General features: G+C 38.7%; 3 protein-coding genes across 6 annotated transcripts; 2 read left to right on the top strand and 1 right to left on the bottom strand.

The window, feature by feature from the left end:
- Positions 1-717: 717 nt before the first annotated feature.
- LOC144650001 (large ribosomal subunit protein eL14-like) lies at positions 718-11583 on the bottom strand. Of its 2 annotated transcripts, none has more exons than XM_078509634.1 (4): positions 11536-11583; positions 4810-4911; positions 1375-1623; positions 718-816 (listed from the first exon to the last, which is right to left on the bottom strand). In XM_078509634.1, the coding sequence occupies exons 1-4, from the start codon at positions 11566-11568 to the stop codon at positions 760-762; spliced, it is 441 nt and encodes a 146-aa protein (XP_078365760.1). In that variant the 5' UTR covers positions 11569-11583; the 3' UTR covers positions 718-759. The 2 variants fall into 2 exon arrangements, with proteins under 2 accessions (XP_078365760.1, XP_078365761.1); XM_078509635.1 differs by lacking the exon at positions 11536-11583 and adding an exon at positions 5008-5027.
- LOC144649988 (uncharacterized) lies at positions 8476-12762 on the top strand. 3 transcript variants are annotated; one of them, XM_078509614.1, is made up of 3 exons: positions 8476-8491; positions 8613-8689; positions 11480-12762. In XM_078509614.1, the coding sequence occupies exon 3, from the start codon at positions 11570-11572 to the stop codon at positions 12158-12160; it is 591 nt and encodes a 196-aa protein (XP_078365740.1). In that variant the 5' UTR covers positions 8476-8491; positions 8613-8689; positions 11480-11569; the 3' UTR covers positions 12161-12762. The 3 variants fall into 3 exon arrangements, with proteins under 3 accessions (XP_078365740.1, XP_078365741.1, XP_078365739.1); XM_078509615.1 differs by lacking the exons at positions 8476-8491; positions 8613-8689 and adding an exon at positions 8836-9246; XM_078509613.1 differs by lacking the exons at positions 8476-8491; positions 8613-8689 and adding an exon at positions 9882-10841.
- A 2255-nt stretch (positions 12763-15017) lies between these two features.
- Positions 15018-21225, top strand: LOC144649983 (dolichol-phosphate mannosyltransferase subunit 1-like). The gene is made up of 9 exons (XM_078509606.1): positions 15018-15193; positions 15330-15429; positions 15624-15657; positions 16402-16478; positions 17098-17123; positions 17605-17700; positions 18600-18668; positions 19178-19292; positions 20731-21225. The coding sequence occupies exons 1-9, from the start codon at positions 15090-15092 to the stop codon at positions 20833-20835; spliced, it is 726 nt and encodes a 241-aa protein (XP_078365732.1). The 5' UTR covers positions 15018-15089; the 3' UTR covers positions 20836-21225.
- The last annotated feature ends 769 nt before the right edge of the window (positions 21226-21994 follow it).

Raw genomic sequence — 21994 nt, 5'->3', positions numbered from 1 at the left:
AAAAGAAATGAACATGCCTGTAAAATTTCTTTTGATTGTGCCCTATAGGCCTCACTACCAAATTGAATTTTAATATATGGAAGGTGGCACATTTTACAAATACAGTATGTGCATTTTCCATTGAGTACATCGTTGCTTCTAGTTGTGACTACGAGGTAAAATGCAAGGGGAAGGAACCGTGCAAAAGGTAAAAGAAATCAGAAAATTTTGTATGGTCCAAGTGCAGCCTCAACCTTTTTTTAACATATTTTACAAACAATAAAGATTTTCAAGGAAGTCAAAAAAAGATTCCTACTGAGTAGCAGCCAATTAGAGAACTCACTTTATCCTGAAGAATCACTTGCCTTATAATAAATTATTATCACCTCAAACTTACTTATAATTCATCGTGAAGGAGGTTTGGATACCCGGTCTTAATTAGCATTTATTTTTACAATTTTATTTCTCTGTTTACTCTGTATATTTTGTTTAGATTGAGAAGATACATGTAGATTAAACAATAGAGACAGTGTTTCATTGGCTATCCAAACACCTCAAATTTCGCCAAAAATACTCCGCTACGTCGTATTTTCAACTGTCTTCTTGGTGTTTGGATATCCTTATGAAACACTGCCTCTATTGTTTGATATATTACAACCACCACTATAGCTCCAACTCTAGCTGTAGATGGGTATTTTATTGTTCAAGGCATGACAAGATAAAGACAAAACCTTCATATCTTCTCAAACAAAAAATTTTATTTGAATCTTAACAGCAAGATTACAACTTGGCCTCTTTCCGCAACTTCTTGAGTTCAGCTTTGAGGACTCGGTTTTTCTGTTAAAGTAAAACAAAAGCTTTACTCAGACACTGCATACATGCAGACAGTGAACCTGTGCCAAATACACAAGCAAGGGTTTTCCTACATGCAGGCAGGCTTTAAGAGTCAGGATTTAAAAAGTGGGAATCCAAAGTTTTTACAAGGCCTGACTTTGTCCCCATAGGAGGGCCTGAGGAGCATGCAAGGTGTTTTTCTGCAGTTGTGAGTGCAAAGGTATCTAAAGATTTCCAAATTTGCTAAAAAAAGCCCTCTGTTTACAGTTATTCATATTAATTTTCTCTGAAAACTGGCCATCTATATGACTCCTGGACTCCCACCTGACTAAAAGCCTGCATGTACATGTAGGTACCAAATGCCACACTAAGTAGAACTATTTAAATAGTTTTAAATAATTTAAACAGACCCAATGCAAATATGGCTGCCATTAATTTTCGGCTCCCAGAAGAATCATTTGTCGACAAAGTTAAATCACTTATAAAATCACATTAAAAAGTACAATAAAACACAATACTTGTACTTGTAAGATGACAAATGCATCTGTAACAATGGCCTACCTTCTGCTTGGCCAGCTTGAGCTTGAAGCGATCAAAGTCAGTGAGAGTTGTTCGCTTCTTTTTTGTGGCTAGCTTCTTAGCCCATGCTGTCTTTTCCCATTTCTCAAGGATCTCTCCTTTCTCAAAGGCCTTCTTAACTGGGCCAGTCTTGGCAGAGGGTCCTACTGTGATCTTGAAGTCAGTGAGGGACAGGTGCTTGAAGTTAAGGGCCTTACGGCAGACATTGGTACAAGGCCCATCGATCAATGCCTGTGTAAAAAAGGCTTCAGTTTAGTTTTCCTTATAGATTCACACAACAATAAACTTCTCTCGCAGACCATAAAAATTTACAGTGATTACAAGAACTAGGCCACTTTAAACAAAAGTAAGCAATCCATATGTTAATATTGAGAACAAAGGATGGTGACTCTTTTTTGTACACAAACCAAAACTGTTGAAGAATACAAACAAATGTTTAACAACAAAATTTGAGAACCAGTCCAGACAAAGTTGTGGAAGATGCTGATGTCTCAGGGAAACTTTAGAATTTTTGATTGGTTAGTTTTGATTCTACATTTTGAGCAGTTTTCAACAATTTTGGTTTGACAGTCATAAAATGAGACATTGTTAAGCAAAGCTTTTCAACTACAAATAATAACTATGATTCTTTGTCACAATGAATGGGATCTGTAGTGTATATACAACATACAGCTGTAGTATGCAAATTCAGGTAACATTTGCCTTCACTTCGTCTTGGTTACAAAATTTGTTGTTGACCTTTTGTCTGCAGCATTAATGTCATTGGTCTGTTTATAAAAAGATCAATTAATACTTTGATTGGTCATTTTCCTTCCACATGGCCTGGTTTGAGTAGCTGCACTGTAGGGCTAGTTGACAAGAATGACACAAACATACACACTAGGAAATTCACGAGTGCGATAAACATGCACAAGGCAACACATGGGTGCGGTGCCTATAAATTTTGATCAAGACTGTGCTCATGTTTTTACTTGCATCATAAACATAAACTCGCTTTTGGAAATGACCAAGAGGCTGGATAAGGAATCACTTGGGTTTGCTATTTTGGTTGAAATGGGTGATACAATGATGCAAGTAAAATCACAGGCACAAGCATGACAAGCACAAGCAAATTAAGAGGAAATCCGCCAGGACTTCGAGTAATTATTGGACAAAATTATGTACCAAAACTATTTACACCTGATTGCAAGCTTTTGTGTTACTGCTTCAAATATCTTATCAAAAGAAATCTTTTCTAACAACACCACACATCGAAAACACATTTTGAAGTTCCGCTGAATTCCACTAAATCGCTTAAAAGATGTAAGCTTTTGCCCATAGCTTGTGAACTTTAAATATCATTTTCTCAGACTCTGATAAGAAATTGTTGTACCAGAATTATTTCCACCTTATTGCAAACTTTTTTGTTACTGCTTCAAATATCTTATCAAAAGAAATCTTTTCTAACAACACCACACATCGAAAACACATTTTGAAGTTCCGCTGAATTCCACTGAATCGCTTAAGACGAATTTACAAAATGGCTACACGTGAGATTTTGCCCATACCTTGTAAACTTTGAAATTCACTTTCTCAGACTCTGATAAGAAATTTTTGTTGGTGTTATCACGGATAATTACTTACATCTTTACCTTTTATTAAGGGTAGGAAATAACGCAATAGGATTTAAATTATTCTGGAAATTGATTTTTGTCCAACTTTAATAAATATTACTCGACTTCCTAGTGGATTCCGTCTTAAATGAATTATTAAGCATTGAATTTGTTTGTTACTATTTCCCTCGCAAGAATTAAGAAAATAAGTTAACGGGAATGACTACTGTCAATTTGATTTGGAATTACAGATAGTCATATAAATAAGGAATAACCAGGGAAATATGTTTAGGGTAATTGCCTTAAAACAGAGATAGCAGAAGTCAAACTTGAGTTTTGGGATTCAAAAATAAACATCAGGTGTCAACAACTGTTTGAGATTTTTCATGATGTCTTGATTTCAGTATATTTTTGTGCCATTTAAAGGAACTTTAAACATTGAAGCAGTAGCTATTAATTGCCCCCGCAGGGTTTTGGTCCAGAGGCCAAAACCCGAGGAGGCACCCTAGGACTCCCCGCGTGTATACATACAAGGACAAAGAATATTTGTTGAAAATGTAAGAAATGTGTTTGTAATGGGCGAAGCGTTCTCGATTTGACAAAACTAGGCGCGCACGGTCGTGACGGGTAATATTTTAGCAAGCGCGCACGGTGGTGTCGGGTACTTGCAACCACGAGGTCGCGTTTGGTCACCTTCGCGTTTCGAGCTTCGCCATCTGCTAGCAGCGTTTTGTTTTCCGGTTTTGGCCTACGCGTGTTCACAGATTTGTTCGAGCGGTTTCTCTGCTTTGGTTGTGTTAAGTGATATTTGAAGCAAATGTTAGTAATACGTCGAAAGATTTCGAGCAATTGGTTTCGTGTTCTTGGCTACGTGCCGGCTACCTATGTTCCAAGCGTTACATTTGTAAGGTTTGCTTTCGGAGGTTTGTTGTATCGTATACATCTTACAAGTTACAACGAGTAATAAACAAACGCGTGAACTTTGTCATGTAGTACAAGGTACAACGTAATTCGTATCGCTAACAAACTGTCAGATTATTTGATCCAAAGAGTGGGTTGTTTTCTCGAATCTTTGAATGTGCCATATTTTGTTACTCGTGGAATTTTTTAGACTTTTTGGCCTGGAAATTATTGTAAGTTTATTTTGAATGTTATAAGCCCGGGAATAAGCTTGTGTGTGTCATCACGAATAATGTGTTATGTGTTATTTCCGCTAGGTGTTATTTCCGCGCGCTAGGTAATATAATTCGACTTGAACTTGTGAATATTTTTAGGACGCAACGGTGTCACACAACAAGAAATTCCGCATGACACAGTAAAAAAGAAGCCTAATTGTGCAGTCCATCGGCATTAATAATTAAAGGCGACAAAAAACAAATTATAAAAAGGCGGGGGCAGCTTTATAGTGAGAACTATTACTAGTCTTAATTCGATAGAAATATCCTGGAGCATTTAATGGTCAAATGTATTGATCAATGTACACTCTGATAAATGAAACAACTGCCCAAATACTAACACTAAGTTTTAGATCGTAAAACAGAGTCAATAGCAAGAAGTTAAGCGATCTGCATTTATTTTGCCATAAAATAACTTTCTTTACAGCCGGACAATTAAATATGATTTACTCCAGCTAAGCTCAGTTCATTTTAGAATTCGAACGATCACTGAACAAGATAAAAATTGACTTGAAATCCGCTTTCTGCCCCGACAAAGTTACTGATGATTCCATAATAAAGGCATACTCGAGGTAATGAACTAACTGTAACTATAATTCCTCCGAATATACCATTAAAACTCCAAAAATGCACTCGAACTCATAACTTACTCGATTTTGGTCCACAACATCTACGATGACACAAAGTTTCCCCTCGTCGGGTCCTGAGTTGATGAGAGCCACACGGCCAATTTCCACTAAACGCTTGTACACCTAAAGCATTCGTCCAGAAAAGATGAGCACAATTAGGCATTAGTAAGGTGAGTTATTTCGTCGAATACTTTGCAGTGTTTTCACACGTGGACTCACCATCTTGGAATCGGCGAGAAAAGGACGAATTTATAACAAAGTCCCGGATGAGTAGGGGCGCGCAATGCTTTTTGGGTGTGGTGGTAGTTAACCGCTGGCTGGCACAAGTGACGGCGCAACACGAAACGCCGCGCGCGGCGCGCGTGGCCTATTGTTCTAGAAATGCAAACGGCGAGGAAAAGCGGCTATGTGAACAACATCCCGCTTATCAAATAAATGGAAATATCGGGCAAATAGTAAATAATAAAGATGGTAAATTTCAAGCTCGGTAATAAATCGTGTCATGTTGAATACTTCATCTTCATTATTTACTACAAACTTGATGAATTCGACATTGCTGATCCTAGCAGTATGCAGGACGAGTGTCACTTATCAACCTAGTAAATGGCCCAGCTCACAACGAGTCTCTCGTAGCTCAGTTGGTTAGAGCGCCCAACCAGTATCTGGGCAAATAATTCAGCCGTTTCAACAGCATGGCTTGAACATTCTTTTAGAGAATCGATTAGACGCATTTGAAATGATTTACCTGTTGAATTCCGGCTGAAGATCTCGCTTCTTTTAAGAAATTACTGTCCGAATTAAAATTACCCATAGAAGAAAGCAACCTCGTTCCCAGGGCTTTTCCCTTGGTGATTTTGAACAGTTGCTCTTTCTGTTGACTGTCATTTTTAACGCCCTTTTTATTGTGGTTTGCAACAATAAATCAGTAGCTTATTTTAATTTTAATTTTGAGCAGCACAGCACGAAAATTGGGATTTACATTAAATTAAAGGTGGTTAAATCTGGTGTAAAGTTGGATAACCGACTTTACACCATCAAATAAATGTTGTTAAAGGTGGTTAAACCAAGCTTTACACTACCGTGTGTAAATGTGATTTAAAGTTGGTGTAAAGGAGTCTCTTTATCTGCCTTTATACTTGAGAGTAAAGCTGGGATAAAGGTCAGCTTTAAAAAATGTAAAGTCAGTGTATAGTTGAATAAATTCCACATTTATTCCAGCTTTATTGAAGCTTTACAACACGGTAAAGTTATATTTTCATGCTGTGCAGTATTTGGAGCTTTTAGGTCCTTGAGGTGCATGTCTGTGTTTAATGGAGGGCATGTTTTGCAGCCGTTTTAGCTGGTCTGGAATGGTATAAAGATTTTGACCATTTTGTTTTGAAATAGGGTATGGTTTGAGCACTCTGGTCAGCAACGCGATGTAATTCTTGAAAGAAACAGTTTTCGTCATTGTTATTCGGGAATTTGAAGCCCTTCTGACTGAATGTTTATGCAAACCAAAACATTTTCTAAGCAGGATCTTGTCAGAAAAGGGTTTTCGATTCCTTGATCAGGTCTGAAATAGGGTAGAGAAAACCGCATATTTTGGTCTGAAATAGCTAGGCTAAGGGTTTAGGACACACCATCCCAAATTTTTAGGGCAGTGCCCCGGGATCCAACGTGTAAGAAATGGGCTCCTGACTTGTCAAGAATTTTCTTTTAGATTAAAATATAACTGGATCTCATGTTTATTTTTGTAACACTGTGCCAATATTATAGGGCCAAAAGAAGATGGTAGATATTATCATAATAACGTTCGAGAATGTACTGAAAGGTTAAAGAACTAACTTATCTCCACACGCCCCCTGTGAAGTGGAATGACGCGCGATAAATAGGTGTTTATGGATTGAACAATTTTTTACATATACTAAAAGTCACGCTATTGACAATTGGCAATTGTGATCCTTACAAATTGGTCTTACAATCAAGTTAAACTACTATAATGGTTTAAAATGATAGGAAAACACCAAAGAAATACTCTGGATAGCAGTATGGATAGTTTGCGTGGCTTAACATCACTGAACAAGATAGAAACATGGGCAAAGATGAGAGCTAGATTTAAACAATCCGACAGGTTTTATTGAGGATTAATTTTTAGAAGATGGTCAAATAAAGTCAGTATCCGGCTAAATCCTCTCTGTTCTGTTTATTTAGTTTTGTTAACTATCATGATTTCACTAGCATGTTCCAGTAGTGTTCTGTTAATTGGTGAGCAGCCCGTAATGTTAAGATTATTTCGCGAGGAGTCTGGTAATGCGAACAATTAAATGATACAGACAATTCCGGTTGTTGCGGTAAAAGGCGGTAAGTGGAAGGTTATACCTGACCTCGGAAGCCATTACCTTTTTTCCTGAAAATTTCCGTTGGGATGGACCGTTTTATTTATTGTCCTATTAAAATAACAGGTATCTCCACATCAATAATAAAGCTGTGAACGCCCTCAAATCAAACGCTTTCACGAGCATTCCAAGGCACTCCAAATACGTCATGCTGCTTAGCAACACCGATGACCAAAACTGCGGGCTCGGCCAGTTATTGGACACGTAATGTCTCCAGATATCATGGTATGACATTGAAATCTTCCCATTTTTTTTTTTTAAAGAAATGACAATAACAATAACTTTTAATTACTATATTACGTACGTGCATCTGATAAAGTACAACGATATTTCTGTCACAAAAACTCCTGAACTAAGGTTATTTTTAGCCTGCGAATACAGCCGCCTCTCATTCGCGTCCCGCAACGAAGAGCGAAACACCAAGGGACGCGAATGAGAGGCGGCTGTATTCGCAGGCTAGGTTATTTTATTTTGCAATATTTCTGATCCCTCGAATGAGGTCTCAATTCTACACTTACTTTTTTTTCGCGTAATTAAGATTTTCGTAAACGTTGGATCTTGTCTCGCTCATCTTAAATTACACTTTTTTCTTCTAATTAAAAGAATTTCCTCGGCAAAGAAACAAAAACAATATTTGAGGACACGCATATTGTATACGTTAGCTCCAAAATTAAATTAATCCTTCCAAATTGTGCTATGACCACATCCGAGATATACAATAAATCAAGAAAGGATATATACATTCCTCTATTTTCCGGCTTAGAGCTGAGATAATAGTTGTTAACTGATAGCAATTTTAAACACATGTCAACTGAGCGCTCTGAGGCTTTCGTTTGATCGCATTTGACACACCAATAAACCACAAAGCTAAGAACAAATGACACAATTGGTTGGAAGGTACTCAAAAGCTTTTCTTTGCCAATTTTTAGCTTCTCAAAACTTATCACATTTCCCGACACGATTTATCATGCACATATCTCAGTTCTAGGCTCGTCAAAATAGCGCAGCTGCAGACACTTTTTTCTAGCTTTCCGCTTTAGCATATGAAAGGGGATTTTGGACTTGCAGACAGCAATGCATGTAAATCCTTTATTTTCTTAATTAAATAAATTAGCCGTTTTCAGAGCATTTACTTTAGCAATTTTATGAGCATGTGGTGGTTAATTAATAACCTAACACAGAGGAAACCGTGCTTCACACCTGTTCCGAAAGGAATCAAATTTCTTTTCAGTTCCACATTGTTCTGTACATAATAATTTGATTTTATTTTGGTTTGATGAAAGCTTAGTAGAGTGTGTGAACTTGATTAGAGAGGAATTTTTTAGGTAGACGACCTTTAAAGCGCTGAGCCAATCGAATTTGGAAGTTCCGTCAGCTTTTTATAAGCTTTAAGCTTTACAGTGGAATTAGTTCGCACGCAATGGTGTAAAGTTGAATTTTTTTCAGCCACAAGAAGACGACGAATCACCACCAAATAATGAGATGAAAGAATACCTCACTGGAGTCAAAACAAGTCTGGAAAGGTTTGATAATTTGAAAATTTAATTAGTGCACTGATTAATGTTGTTTTGTTCACGTAAGCCCTTATTCTTTTTTACATAGGTATACTTCGCCGTGCCTAAGATTTTCCGTATCAGACTGAAAGCATACACAAAACCTCCTTTATCGTGCAGAATTTCCGTATCGGACTCTTATCAATACAGATCAATCCCTTATACTTATCGACGTTTTCATATAAACACAAGGACTCTATAACAGATAAGCCGATCTCCCGAGTACTAGATACTGGCTTCCCGCAAGGGTCGGAACTCGGCCAACAAACTTTGATATAATTTTGTTGACTGTGTCTCGACAGTCTAAGAGATCTACCTTAAAAGGCTCTAAGATCAATTTATTTGTATATTTCGCGGCGAAACCGAAACGTCCATCATGAACTTAAAAAGAGTCAGTTTCGATCGTTGAATTGGACTCAATTCACGCCGGACAAACCAAGAGTTTGGTGCAAGAAGTACGCCGGCAAGAAACATTGAGGCTCAACTTGCGTTGAAAATATGGTGAATCTGAGATTATCTGTATGTAGGTATGTCTTTGGCTGAGGTGTGTGTTAACCTGAAACTTACAATGGCCGTGAATTCGTTGTAGAAACGCTCAGATTTATCCAACAATGTCTATAAATAACAAATTATTGAGAACTCCATGGAGAACTGAAAATCAGCTGAATCAGGAGTCGTTTATAGTCTTTATAATCTGTTGAAATTGAATTCTCGGCCGGTAACCAGGCAACTAGATCGATCCTGTCTGTGAAAGTTCACCAGGAAGGCTTTGAATTTTTAGCGCAAATGCCTTTATTACAAAACTTTACTGTTTCTCTTACTTTTGAGATAAGAATAATTCGATGAAAGAAAAAACAAATTTGTCACGTTTACAAATTCAGTTGTTGAAAACTTTTAAAAGGAATTTAATATCGAGAGGAAGTGCGGAGTGAACCAGGATGTGACGTATAATCTTGTGTTTTGAAAAGTTTTCGGTCCGGTTTCACCGTTGAACCGAAGTGCTAATCCTTTATTTTGCACTTAGAGCGTAGCTTATTCGCTTCCCACCATCAAGTGTAATGCAAAATATGTTCAATGGCCGTTTTAACGCAATTTCGCGCGACAAACGCGCATTTCGCGCGCGAATATCGCGGAAACCACGCAAAAAGGAATCTAAAGAAGTTGCAATTTGCTCTTTCTGTTAGCTTCGAGACGCTCCAGAAATCCCTTCAACTCAGAATCAGTGGAAATGGCGATATAAAAGCGCGAACTAGTAATAACAAATGTTCTATTCGTTTGCTCCTTTTAATTTTAGTTCGCATTTTTTTTGTTATTTGGCATCATGCCTTTCTCTAACCTCTTGACATAGAAGCGTGTGGGATAAAGCCCTCATGCAGACTGGCCTCTTAAAATAAGCCTTGTTTTTTCAAACATTTGGGTCAGCCATTCTTTTCCTCAGCAGGGCTTTTGACACTTCATTTATCATCAAAAGCAGGTTCGCCTAAGGAACATTATTTAATAACGCTAAAACTTTATTCTGCTTTGCTGTTTTCTGCCCTCGAAGAACAAAATGTTTATATATGTGCCACATCTGAGCACAAAAGTACATCTGCTACATTTGCACTATTTATTTTCAGCCTCCATTAATTTTTTTGGCACAAATAAAGCGTTAATAGTTTTGCACTTGGCGCGAAAGCTATTTACTCTAATTTTCGGTTGGCTTTTATAAATCTGTCACCTGAAAAGCCCTTTTAATATTTTAAAAACACCAAGATGTACACTTAGCCGGAAAGGATAGAGTTTCGCTTATAATTGCTGCCAACAGGTCTGTCAGATAAAAGTGAATTTCCGCCGTGACACGTGCCAAGTGAATTACACTTGATAAATAACTCGACAACTGTGTTTAGCGCATCACTTAAGTTCCGGTCCAGAGTCTTTCAAAGACTGAGTTCATTTGCATCTGAACTGCCACGCGAGTGGCAACATTCAGTGACAGATGTCGCAGCTAGAAGGTAGATAAATTCAAATTCGCAAGGTTTAGTAGTCTGGGAGGTTTATCACCCAGTTGAGAAAAGAAGGAGGCTGAAACGATTTATTCCGTTGCTATCGTGAAGCGGTCTGAAGCCATCGATGCAAAGAGAAGGTGAGATGTTTTTTGAATTAATTTTATCGGCGCTGTTGTTTCACTGGGAGATTCAATCTGAATTTGACCGGACGAAAGTCTGCCATCTAAATCTATCGGTAAACTCATTTCAAAACTTATTGCTATCAACTGAACCGGCATAAGTTGACCTAAAATCGAATATCTCTTGGCGCCTAGCCCTCTCGACTGTTCAGACGTTTCCTTGCAAACAGAATTGCGCTGCTTAAAGGAGTCTCTGAAAAATAAGTTCCGAAATCAACAAATAAATGATTAGATTCTATTTTGCGCCTTGGGAAACGTTTAAAATCTCTTTATAAACTGTACTCGATCCGCGCGGCATGCATCTGTTTTCATTGATTCAAGCTGTTATTTTTTTTTGTCGAAATGCAAATGTTTTTATTCGAAAAACACTAACTGTTTTCGATGCATTAAAACCAATATCATTTTGGACCTACAAAAATCGATTGAAGTCGAGAGGATTTTACGGACAATTTAATGTCTTTGTCTAATATGCTCGAAGTTTCGGCAAGAGCTAATATAAAGCCTGCAGAACTATAATCGCACTAAGATTATTCAATATTGAAGTTTAAATACAAAAAAACAGAAACTGTATAATTGAGTCTTCATCTGATCAACAGGAACCCCAAGCTAAAGCCACAATAAGCCGGAAAAACTTCAGGTTATCCGCACTTACCGTGTGAAAAACTTGTCTGCATGCAGGTGGCATTATGAAAAGTTTATTCCGTGCAATAAGCGATACCAGTTTACAAAAGCCGCCGAGAAGAAAGCAAAGAAACACAAAGCACAACAACGATTTGAATACGACAATGGGTGCATGCCTGGACTTGCACAGTGAAGCCTCGATTAAAATTCTACTTGTTCCGTGCGAGTCGCAACCGCCCTCATCTACACGGTACTGGATTGTGGACACGCGAAGGCGCGCTAAAATTCCTTTCTTTGGATCGCACAGGTGTAAAATCGTACAACATATGGGCAACAGGGTAAGCGAGCCTTTTCAAGGACATGTACTTGCGAGAGAAGGACGCACAATTATCAAAGGGATTTTAACAGATGGAGCTGCTGAGGGGAAATATTTTGAACTTGTATTGCACACAACTTCGCAGCAACTTAACGGAACTTTGGGCAAAACGTCTGGGAGAAAGGCTGCATTATGCGGATTTCTTCAACGAAGTGCGAAAGATAAATTGGGTACATACGAAGAGACACACGACGCATTTTTACACACAGCAGGAGAAAGCTACGAAGTTTTTCAAACGCAAGAACAAATGTTCAAGTTCGGGCAGAAAAAAGTCAGCTGATCAGAATTCTCACGCACGTATGTTGTGATCAGTTACGCCAATTTACGTTTTGAGAACCCTGGATTTACGTACACATTTTCTCTGTATACAATATCCGTCCGACGATATTGTATTTTGATTTTTTACCGACAAGATTTTAAGTGATGGATTACAGCCAACATAACATTTTCACCTATCTGTTTATCCTCTGAAAAAGCCGAATAGAGAATATAAGTGCCGCATTTAAAAGGCTATAAAATTGTTTTCAAATCAAAGGATATATTGCTTTTAGTCATAAAGAGGATTTAATTTATTTTTAATAGCTTGTTTTTAACTTTTATTTATGCATCTTCTTTTCTCTAATTATTGTATTCATATAATGTGAATACTGACTTTATTTGACATGTTTTTTAAACTAAAAGCATGTTGCTTTAAAAGCGTCATGTTTATAAAATGCTTGCCAATTTCATGCCGGAGGCCACCGGCATTGACTAGGTCAGAATTGAATAAAAAATAATAATTACTGGGTATAAGAGCCTTTTTTTGTTTCAAAGGGCAAGAAATCGACCCCATTTTGTATATAGTGTCATTTACAACTGAAGAATTAAACTCATTCTGCTACGGTTTAGTATAATTTTCTGGGGCTATTTGTAACATTGAAGGTTTTACATTTATAAAGGCCGCACTCATCAGCTCATTCTGCGGCTAATTCGCAAGATCAAAACTTCATGATCACAACATCGCTTTGATAAAATCAGAAAATCTGTTGCGATCGAACCGATAAAGAGACCACTAGTCCACTTAAAAAAGTGCGGCCGGCCGAAAAAACATAGCGGAGACCGAAATATATTGTAATACTCTACCGTTTTGGCTCGATTTCCGCCTAAAATATTAAACGTGTTAAATAGCTTTACATGAAATGGTGTTATTCTTCCCGAAAAGCGGCTAGAAATTGAGCCTATATCTTCCCTTAGGACCAAATATTTCGGTTAAACCTGAAAATTAAACTTTGAAGACACTCGTTTCATAGTCTTTCTTCTTGAAGCTTTACTTTTCTGCTGGACTATTTATTTTTGATCGTAAAAAGAAAACTATATGCTGATCGAAATAAATACTGATTGTAGCAATTTGAGAATGCTGTTAAGTTTTGAGGTTAAATTATGTGGGTGTCGACCTCGCCCTTATTACTTCCGTCGCCAATTACCTCAATAAAAAGCTTTTTTGGTCTCCTTATAACTTTGTGAACACAACCCACATTGCGAATATTCTTTCTGACGCTGCGGATGTTAGTATTGTGTTGTTTTTGTTCACAGACGTTTTTCTCTGACATCACTGTACTTCAGACTGACAAAAGCTGTCGCCCACACCCTTTCCAAACTGACGAAGATGACTGGCATTTCGTAAAAGCCCCTCTTTTAAACGTCATTTCTCAAGCAGTTTCGACCTACAGCATCTGACAAGTTTTTTTGAGTGGCCAAGTATCGCGGTTAAGTGGTTGAACTAGCGGTATGCTGGCCGAAAGATCAACATTAAGTTTTGCTGGCGAAGCGATCGCGAGTTCTGCGTGTCCGAGTTAATTCCTTTCCCGCGCACGGTACTAGGAAGCAAAAGCAGCCTGGGAATGACAAAAGTAAAATCATAAAAGGCTATTAGGTAGACTGCTACAGATTGTGCTCGCTTTTGGTAGCTTTTGGCGTTTGGATTTATGGAAAATCTCCAGTAATTATCTTCAGCCAAAACATTAATTATTAAGGGAATATTGAGTTTTTCGAACATGAATGATACTGGTTATATTACTTATCTACTCTACTCAGCTTACAACAACAACAACAACAACAAGTGGATCATATGTGTATTAATTTGTTTAATTTCGAGCAATGTTATCTTTCGAGCATTTTTGGAGCAAAATTTTAGCATTTTCGTAGCGTATCGCAGCGTAATCTGTAGAAACTTATGAGCTGGTAAATATAGTAGACATTCTTATTCTTAGGCCATTTTAACTTCAATAAAAATAAAAAACACACTGCGGTGACAAACATGACAAGAAAACGCATGTCGGAAAAATACATCTTCAGAAGTGACCGTTAAAAAGATTACAATAAGATTAAACGTGAAATAAAGACTGGTACCTAATTTAAAAATAATGACAATGTTGTTGATTAACAACAAACAGACTTAAAAATCTGCAGAAGAAAAAACAAATATTATGGCTAGTAGAGAAAAAGTTTCTCACTGCCAACGTTTTCATTTAAGGCCGGTTTTAAATCACGAATCAACAATGTCTCCTTTATTTTACAATGAATATCTGATCGTCCTGTTGCTAGAATGTCAAAGTGATCCCATTTGATGTTGTGACCCGTTGATGTGATGTGATCTGCAATGGCTGATGCGTGACTGTTCTTTGATAGTGCTTTAAAATGTTCAGTTTTCCTTTCATGTAATCGACGCTTTGTTTTTCCAATATAAAAATCATTACAGTCCCAGCAACTTGCCTTGTACACAACTTTAGACATTTGAGAGCGGCTGGTAAATATAGGTACAAAATAAATATTCCATGTGTGCAGACTTTAATACCATGACCTCCTAGACAGTGAAAACGATATCTTAACCTGGACCACGAGAAAAGCATTCAAAGATAGTTGATAATTAGGTTGAACCGCTTGGAACGGACCAGTATTACAGAGCAATTTGACAAAACACTATTGCTTGAATCTCAACCAGAAAATGAACTATAGAAGTATTATTAATTTTGAATTATATCTCATGTTTTTAGGATCTAAAGGAACCAAAAACCCATTAAATAAAAGGAAAAGAGATTTAATACCTTTAGATCAATCGTTTCGCTCTTTTACAAGAACTCAGGTCTGTGGACCGGGAGGCATTGCGTGCCTACAAGCGACAGCGTTCTTTTGAGGACAGGCCAGCGGCTTACCTGCCACGTAAATTCAACATGGCGGCCAAAAAGGACAAGTACTCCATTTTATTACCCACATATAACGAGCGAGAAAACCTTCCCTTGATCGTTTGGTTGATTGTTAAAGCTTTCTCAGAATGGTAAGAAAGGCTTCTTTATTCCAATTACAATTTTATTTATCAATTGTTCCGTTTTAGCGCCCAATTGCCTGTTTTACATCGGTCGTGAAGACTGTCAACTCTGTCATTTGAAAAGACTCTTTGATTGTTTTTATAGTGGGCATGATTACGAGATAATAATTATTGACGATGGAAGTCCAGATGGCACTCAAGAGGCAGCGAAGCAACTAGAAAAGATTTATAGCACTGATATAATTGTAAGTACCGTAAGAAAATAAATTAATTTTATTATACATACTTAACAGTCACTCAACTAGTTTACCTTTTGTTGTTGATTAAAAACATTGGTAGTGTTACACTGGCTGCAGTGGGTAATGTTGTTGTTTTAGTTGTCGATTGACACATTTTGAATTTAATAAAACCTTCATAACTTGTTTAATAATTATCACAGAGACTCAAACCAAGACCAAGCAAGCTTGGGTTAGGTAAGGCACACTGCAGTAGTTATTGACAAAAGAGGATGAGATCTTCACGGTTTTTTATGTAAATCTTATATGTAAATTATAGTGAAAAGGAAAAACAGGATGGAATCTTTGCAGTTGTACATAGCAGTTGTAAAAGGAAGCCTGAAAAAAAATCCCCATGTGGGGATTCCCATATAAAAGGAATGGGGATATATGCTTGGCAGAAAATTGAATTAAATCCTGAAAGGAATCTAATCTGAGCATGGCTAAAGCTTTTATTGCATTACCCCTAAAAGAAACATTTTTTCAAGCCTGATCAGTCTAGATTGTCAAGACAGTACATTTTTTTTAAATTTCATTGCAGGCAACTCTAAATCAGACCTTGACAATTTTCCTCCCGGCTTCTAAAAAACCAACATTTCCAAATTCCAATTCGATTAGGATGTAGGACTCACGTGAAAACCAGCTAGCTAGAGCTGATGTGGCCTCCTCTCTAAATATAAAGAAATATTTTAAAGTCATTCTGTCCACCCTTCGTGAGTCCAAAATCTGTAATTTATCCCCCAAGCAAGACAATGAGCATTCCTCTTCCCTTTATGCCCGTCGAGTTTTGAAAATCTTCCTTAACTTCCTGCAGGTCTTCAGGTTTTCAGCACCTTAACCCTTTTACCTCTTTACCCTGTAAATGATAAACCCAATTTGTTTGCGTAAGAAAGAAATGTATCCCTGGAGGAGGAAATAGACAATGTCATTGTTAACATTTAGGTACTGCTTACATTCATGGAATGAAACATGCAACTGGCAACTATGTGATAATCATGGATGCAGATTTGTCTCATCATGTAAGTTTATACAACTCTTGATCATCAAGTACATGACTGTACAGTGGAATTCTGATTTCTTTAACTCCAAGGAAAACAATTACACAATAGGTACACTGTAATTTAGCTAATTGATTGAGCAAAACAAATCCAATCTAAACAACTTTTGGTTTGAGTTAGCAAGAGGTTAGACAACTTGAGGGTTTGGAAGTCAGATTCTACTGTAATTTAGGGGGTAACAAGGGGATATACTGCAATGGAGGGACAGATAACTGGAGAGATTAGGGAAACCAGCAAGGAATAAATACCCTGGTAGATTAAACATTTACAAAATGATTGATTTGGCAAAAAGAAATATTCAGTCATTCACAATTCTAAATGTTAAAACAACATTGAGTCTCCTTTCCCAAGTTATCAAATAAAAATACATATTTTAATTCCCAATGTTAAATCTTAGGTGAAGGTGTTGGTATCGTTACCAAAGTTCTTCCTTTCCTCCCCTTTTCCCACAGTAGGGGAGTGGGAAGTAGTTCACCCCTCCCCCAGATGACTTTGATCTTTTAAAAAATTATTTTACCACAAAATTTTTCACTTAAAAAGAACTGACCTACCCGGTAATTATTTGTTTTTATCTCAACAGCCAAAATTTATTCCAGAATTTATCAGGTTAGTATTTACAGTCTTGTTGTCAAAACTGCTGCTTTTAAAAAGTAAGATTGGATGAATCATTCTAGTAAAATCAAGTCTACTGATCGCCACAGACAAAGTGTACAATGTATACGTAGTTCATAAATAAAATATTTTCCATACCTCCCACATGGGAAGGGATGTTTTCTAAGCCCCCCCCCCCCCCCCCCCCCCAAACCCTTCTGGAAATTCACACATGTACATTTGAACCTTAAGGGTTTTGGCCTTTGAGGCCCCTCCCACCCACAGGAATTTCCAATCCCTTCTGTGGGGGAGTATGGGCATGTTCTGGAACCACACAATTCATATTTACATGTTTCTATGCTCCAAACAAACCTAGCCTGTTTTGTTTTATTAGTCCTAATTATTGTTCAAGGCTGTTTGATTGGAATTGTGTGCAGTTGAATTTGTCTGTTTATAAAAAATCTTCTTCTCTTCTTCATTTTGTTTCATTCAAAAGAAAACAGAAAGAAGGTAACTATGACGTTGTGTCTGGTACAAGATATATTGGAGATGGAGGAGTGTTTGGCTGGGATCTGAGAAGAAAATTAATAAGGTGAATAGCATGAAAAATTTGATAACATAAAATGATGATAATGATTTACAGGTAGTAAAAATATAATTATTTTAATTTTTTTTTTTTTTGCAATAAGCTGTGGAGAAAAAAAAAAAAAAAAAAGCTGCGGAACCCACATGTTCTTATGAGCCCCAAGTCATAATCTTCCACAACGTACAGTTGAATCCCGATAACTCGAACCCTCAGCAACTCGACTCCCGCTAACTCGAACCTTTTTTGATTTCCCTTCAGGTCATTTTCTTACTAATTTTACCCTCGATAACTCGAGCTCCCGATATCTCGAACCTTTTTCGTTTTCCCTTGAAGATTCGAGTAATTGGGATTCGACTGTATATGGTTGTTGGTGTTCCTTTTTATCAACTGCATGTGTGTACAGACAAGTGTAATATGTGGAATGTTGATTATGTTAGTTCTTGAATTTGTGTCACAGACATTACTCGAACAGCTACATGTATGCCCCTTTGTGCCTCTTTTGTGGACCACAATGGAGTGTTTTATTTATGATTTTCCACATTTCTGAAAGACACTGATATATCTACCAAGGATTTGCCATCAACCAACTCATAAAGTGTGTTGCACAGAAATACTCAACAAATGTGTTAGGATGAAACGTTTAGGGGACTGGGTGCACTTCATGGCATTGAAGAAAATTAAATGCAGAGGTTGTGCTACCATGCTGGGTCACATTATTCATTGCCCGCATTTGTTGTCATAAAAAATGCTATTGATGTGAGCGTGAGCTAGAGCAATAATTCACTTGTTTTATGCTCAGTTTACAGCTCAGGTTCAAACAAAGTTCCAAGTTCTCCCAGGCATGCATTTTGATTTTTCTATCTCAGCTTCTATTCTTTTTAATATTATGTTTCTCTCTTTTTCAGCCGTGGGGCTAATTATTTAACACAGATCCTTCTCAGGCCTGGAGCGTCTGATCTGACGGGCAGTTTTAGGTACTAAAACAATGGGCCTTTATTTTAAGCCCCTTATCTGTTACTTTTGTTGTTGTTGTTTGTTTTGCTCAGTTATGTCTCATTCCCCCCCCCCCCCCCCTTGGCTTTCTAAGATGGTAGCCAAGGGCAGTTTCTGAACATAAAAATGTCTGAACATCTAGGGTCTGTTTAGGTCTAATATCTCCAGGCCAAAAGATCAACAAACTAGCCAAAAATGAACGTTGAGTGGTAGCCCATTTATCTCAAATAAGTCTTAGTTTTGTACCGTAGTTCCCTTTTAATGATTTTTTCATATTTACTGTGATTATATTTATTAAAGGTACCCTGCCAAAAGGCCTTGAAAAAAAACAAGCCCCTAACGCAGGCACTAAACTCAGGAAGTGTTGTTTTGTACTGCCTAGTGTACACTGGGAACATATTTTATTCGACCTGATACTGTTAATGTTGGAAACAAAAAGGGGTACTGCAATATGAGTTAACAAAGTGTTATTTCTCTTGTCTTCAATTAGATTGTACAAGAAGGACGTTCTAGAGCATCTGGTGTCTGCCTGTATTTCAAAAGGTTATATCTTTCAGATGGAGATGATTGTGCGTGCAAGACAGTTTGGTTACACCATAGGAGAGGTCAGTTAACAAAGCTAACGGGCTTATGAAAGGTCAAGACAAAGGTTTAATGCACCTATCAATGTTAGCCCGGGGGCGGGCGGGGGGATTTTGCATTTTCTTTCACCCCACCCCCTAATTGTCATCCCCATGGGTGGCAGTGTCCTCACCTTCTTGTGACCAATCCCTACCCGGGGCCATCACGTCGTCTCCCTCCCTGGGGACCTACCTCCGTCACCCGTGGTGCCGCCCCCCCCTCGGGCTAACATTGATAGGTGCATAAGTACAATTAGGGACCTTTAGATCGGAGTTGTGGGAGGTGTGGAGACCAAATGGTTAGTGTGCTGGAATCCGAATCATGGGGACTGGGTTTGAGCCAGAGCTAGGGTCATTGTGTATTGTTCTTGGGTAAGACACTTTACTCTCATAGTGCCTCTCTCCACCCACCTTGTATAAATGGGAACCGGTGAATTTAATGCTGGGGGTGACCCTGCAATGGTCTAGCATCCCATCCAGGAGGGATTAGAAATACTCCTAGTCACTTCATGCTGCTCAAAATGGGATAAGCTTCAGCCTGATGCGCCACTAGGCTTGAATGCAGGCTGTACCTTTACCTTCAAATCGGAGTGGGAGTACAAGAACAAGAACGACTGAGTACTGTAAGCTGTTCGAGTTCCAGCAGTTACGTTTCCAAAGCCCTCACTCCTCCCTATTGCAGATAAGTTTAAAAGATTGGTGTGAAATGTGATAATCGACAAGCAGCTATTTCAAAAAAATAGTGTTTCTCCGTGCGGGGTGGTGCGTGTAGGGGGTGGGTTTGGGGTTTATTTTATTGGGTCCTAGTGTGTCCCTCTCTTCCTTGTGTGGGGGCCTCGGTTGTCTCCTGTTTGCCGTGCTGCAGGTCCGCGCGCCCTCCGCTCGTGCGGGCAGTGTCTCTGGCCTGCTCATTCTCGCCGCCGCTCGCGCTTCCTCCTCGTCGCCACCCGCGGCGGCCCCATCGCTCTCCTTCCGGGGGGCCCGGTCCTCCTGTGGCCCGTGGTCGCTCTTTTCCTCTCCTTCCCATTCAGTCGTCGTTTGTTTGTGGATCTCATTTGTCCTGGGGTCTCCGTTGGACTCGTTCTGGTCTTTCTGTGGTGGCGTTCTCCGGGTGTCTCCACTGGTGTTCCCGTCGTCGTCTGGGAAGAAAAAAAACATAAGTACTAGGTTTGAAAAGTCGAACTCGTACTCAATCTCGTACTCGTCGTGCTTGGGTTTATCTCTCAACGAGAGTCACCACCCTTCCTCCAATTATAAAAACGGAGGGCCCTGAAGGTTGCATTTCCCAGCCAATTTTTTTTTTTGTCCAAATTCCAGTCCCATAATAGGCAAGTCTCAGTTGTCATTATGCCTCTTTAGGCCCCTCAAAAACAGGAGTTTTATGCAAAGCAGTGCCTAATTCTGGCTTTCCATTTTCTTTCAGGTTCCAATAACATTTGTTGATCGTGTTTATGGCGAATCGAAACTTGGTGGCAGTGAAATAGTTTCCTTTGCTAAGGGACTGCTTTATCTGTTTGCTACCACGTGACAATTGTCTTCAAAAATGACAGATTAGTTTGTTTTGGGATAGGGCTTTCGAATTAGATCGGTTTTTTATGTTTTCAGCTGAAATCATTCCGCCTAGCAAGCAGACAAAGCGAGTGGCCATTAAAATAATGTAAATGACGCTTTCTGTGAGTTTACCTTAGGTATTTACGTCGTAAAATTCTCTTCTAGAATGCAGGAATGCCTAATTGTATTTTTTTTTGATGATTGCAGCAAGCAAAATGTTAAGATTGCGGGGTTTTGATGATACGGTTTTATAAGAAAGTTCTGTGGAAAGTAAGTTATTTTGCACACATCATTCTACAGGGAAATGGGAAATTTATAATTATAGATTCGAGAAAACAATAAAATATACCTCAAGTGAATCTGAAAACAGCTTGTTTTGTGAACTCTTTATTTTCTCTTGACTGAGCCCTTAAACGGCCATCACTATACATCGACCTCGGATTTCTAGTGTGCCTCATCTCTCTCCCCTCCCCCAACTACAACCGGCACCCCTCTCCCCACTAAGGTGTAATAAACATTGCGCGCTGCACACCGCGCTGATATAGCTGCTTAGATCACTTAGCCTCGTCGTACCCGGGTCCGGGTTTTTTCTCGTGCGCGGTGTCTTCGGCGGCCGGGCCGTCGCCCGAGTGGCGGCCACTGACTGACTGCCCGGACCGCGCGCCTCGCACCCAGGGTAGCCTCGTCGCCAATATCACCCCGAATTTACTCGAATTCGCCTCACCGCGCCCCTGGGTTGGCGAGAATACCTCCTCCAGCACTTGTGCGTTTTCAGTTTTTGAAAACGCTAACTTTTAGGTTGGATTTTCACCTAACACTAGATTATTCCTCTGTTGAGTAATAAGCAAGCCAAAGGTTTATCACGTTTCGCTAGCAGCACACAGATGCAATACGAAAACGTTTCTAAAGCATTTAAAGCAAAATTACCTCCCCAACTTCAAATTAATGATTAGTTTGGTTTTCCTACAAACGTACCTTGTTCGTTTGTTACATACTGCCTCACTCTCGGTCCCTACTGGCGAAAATGGTTGAAAGAACACAGTTTTACCATTCAGATACAGGCTTAACAAAATGTGAAACTCCTAAATGGGCCTTGGCCGCCTTTAATTTACACCAAACGCATTGTAGGCTCGAGG

The sequence above is a fragment of the Oculina patagonica genome, chromosome 4, assembly GCF_052425735.1.
Source record: "Oculina patagonica isolate OP01 chromosome 4, crgOcupat, whole genome shotgun sequence".
In the NCBI taxonomy this organism is placed as follows: Eukaryota; Metazoa; Cnidaria; class Anthozoa; order Scleractinia; family Oculinidae; genus Oculina; species Oculina patagonica.
This window is presented reverse-complemented; position numbering and strand designations above follow the sequence as displayed.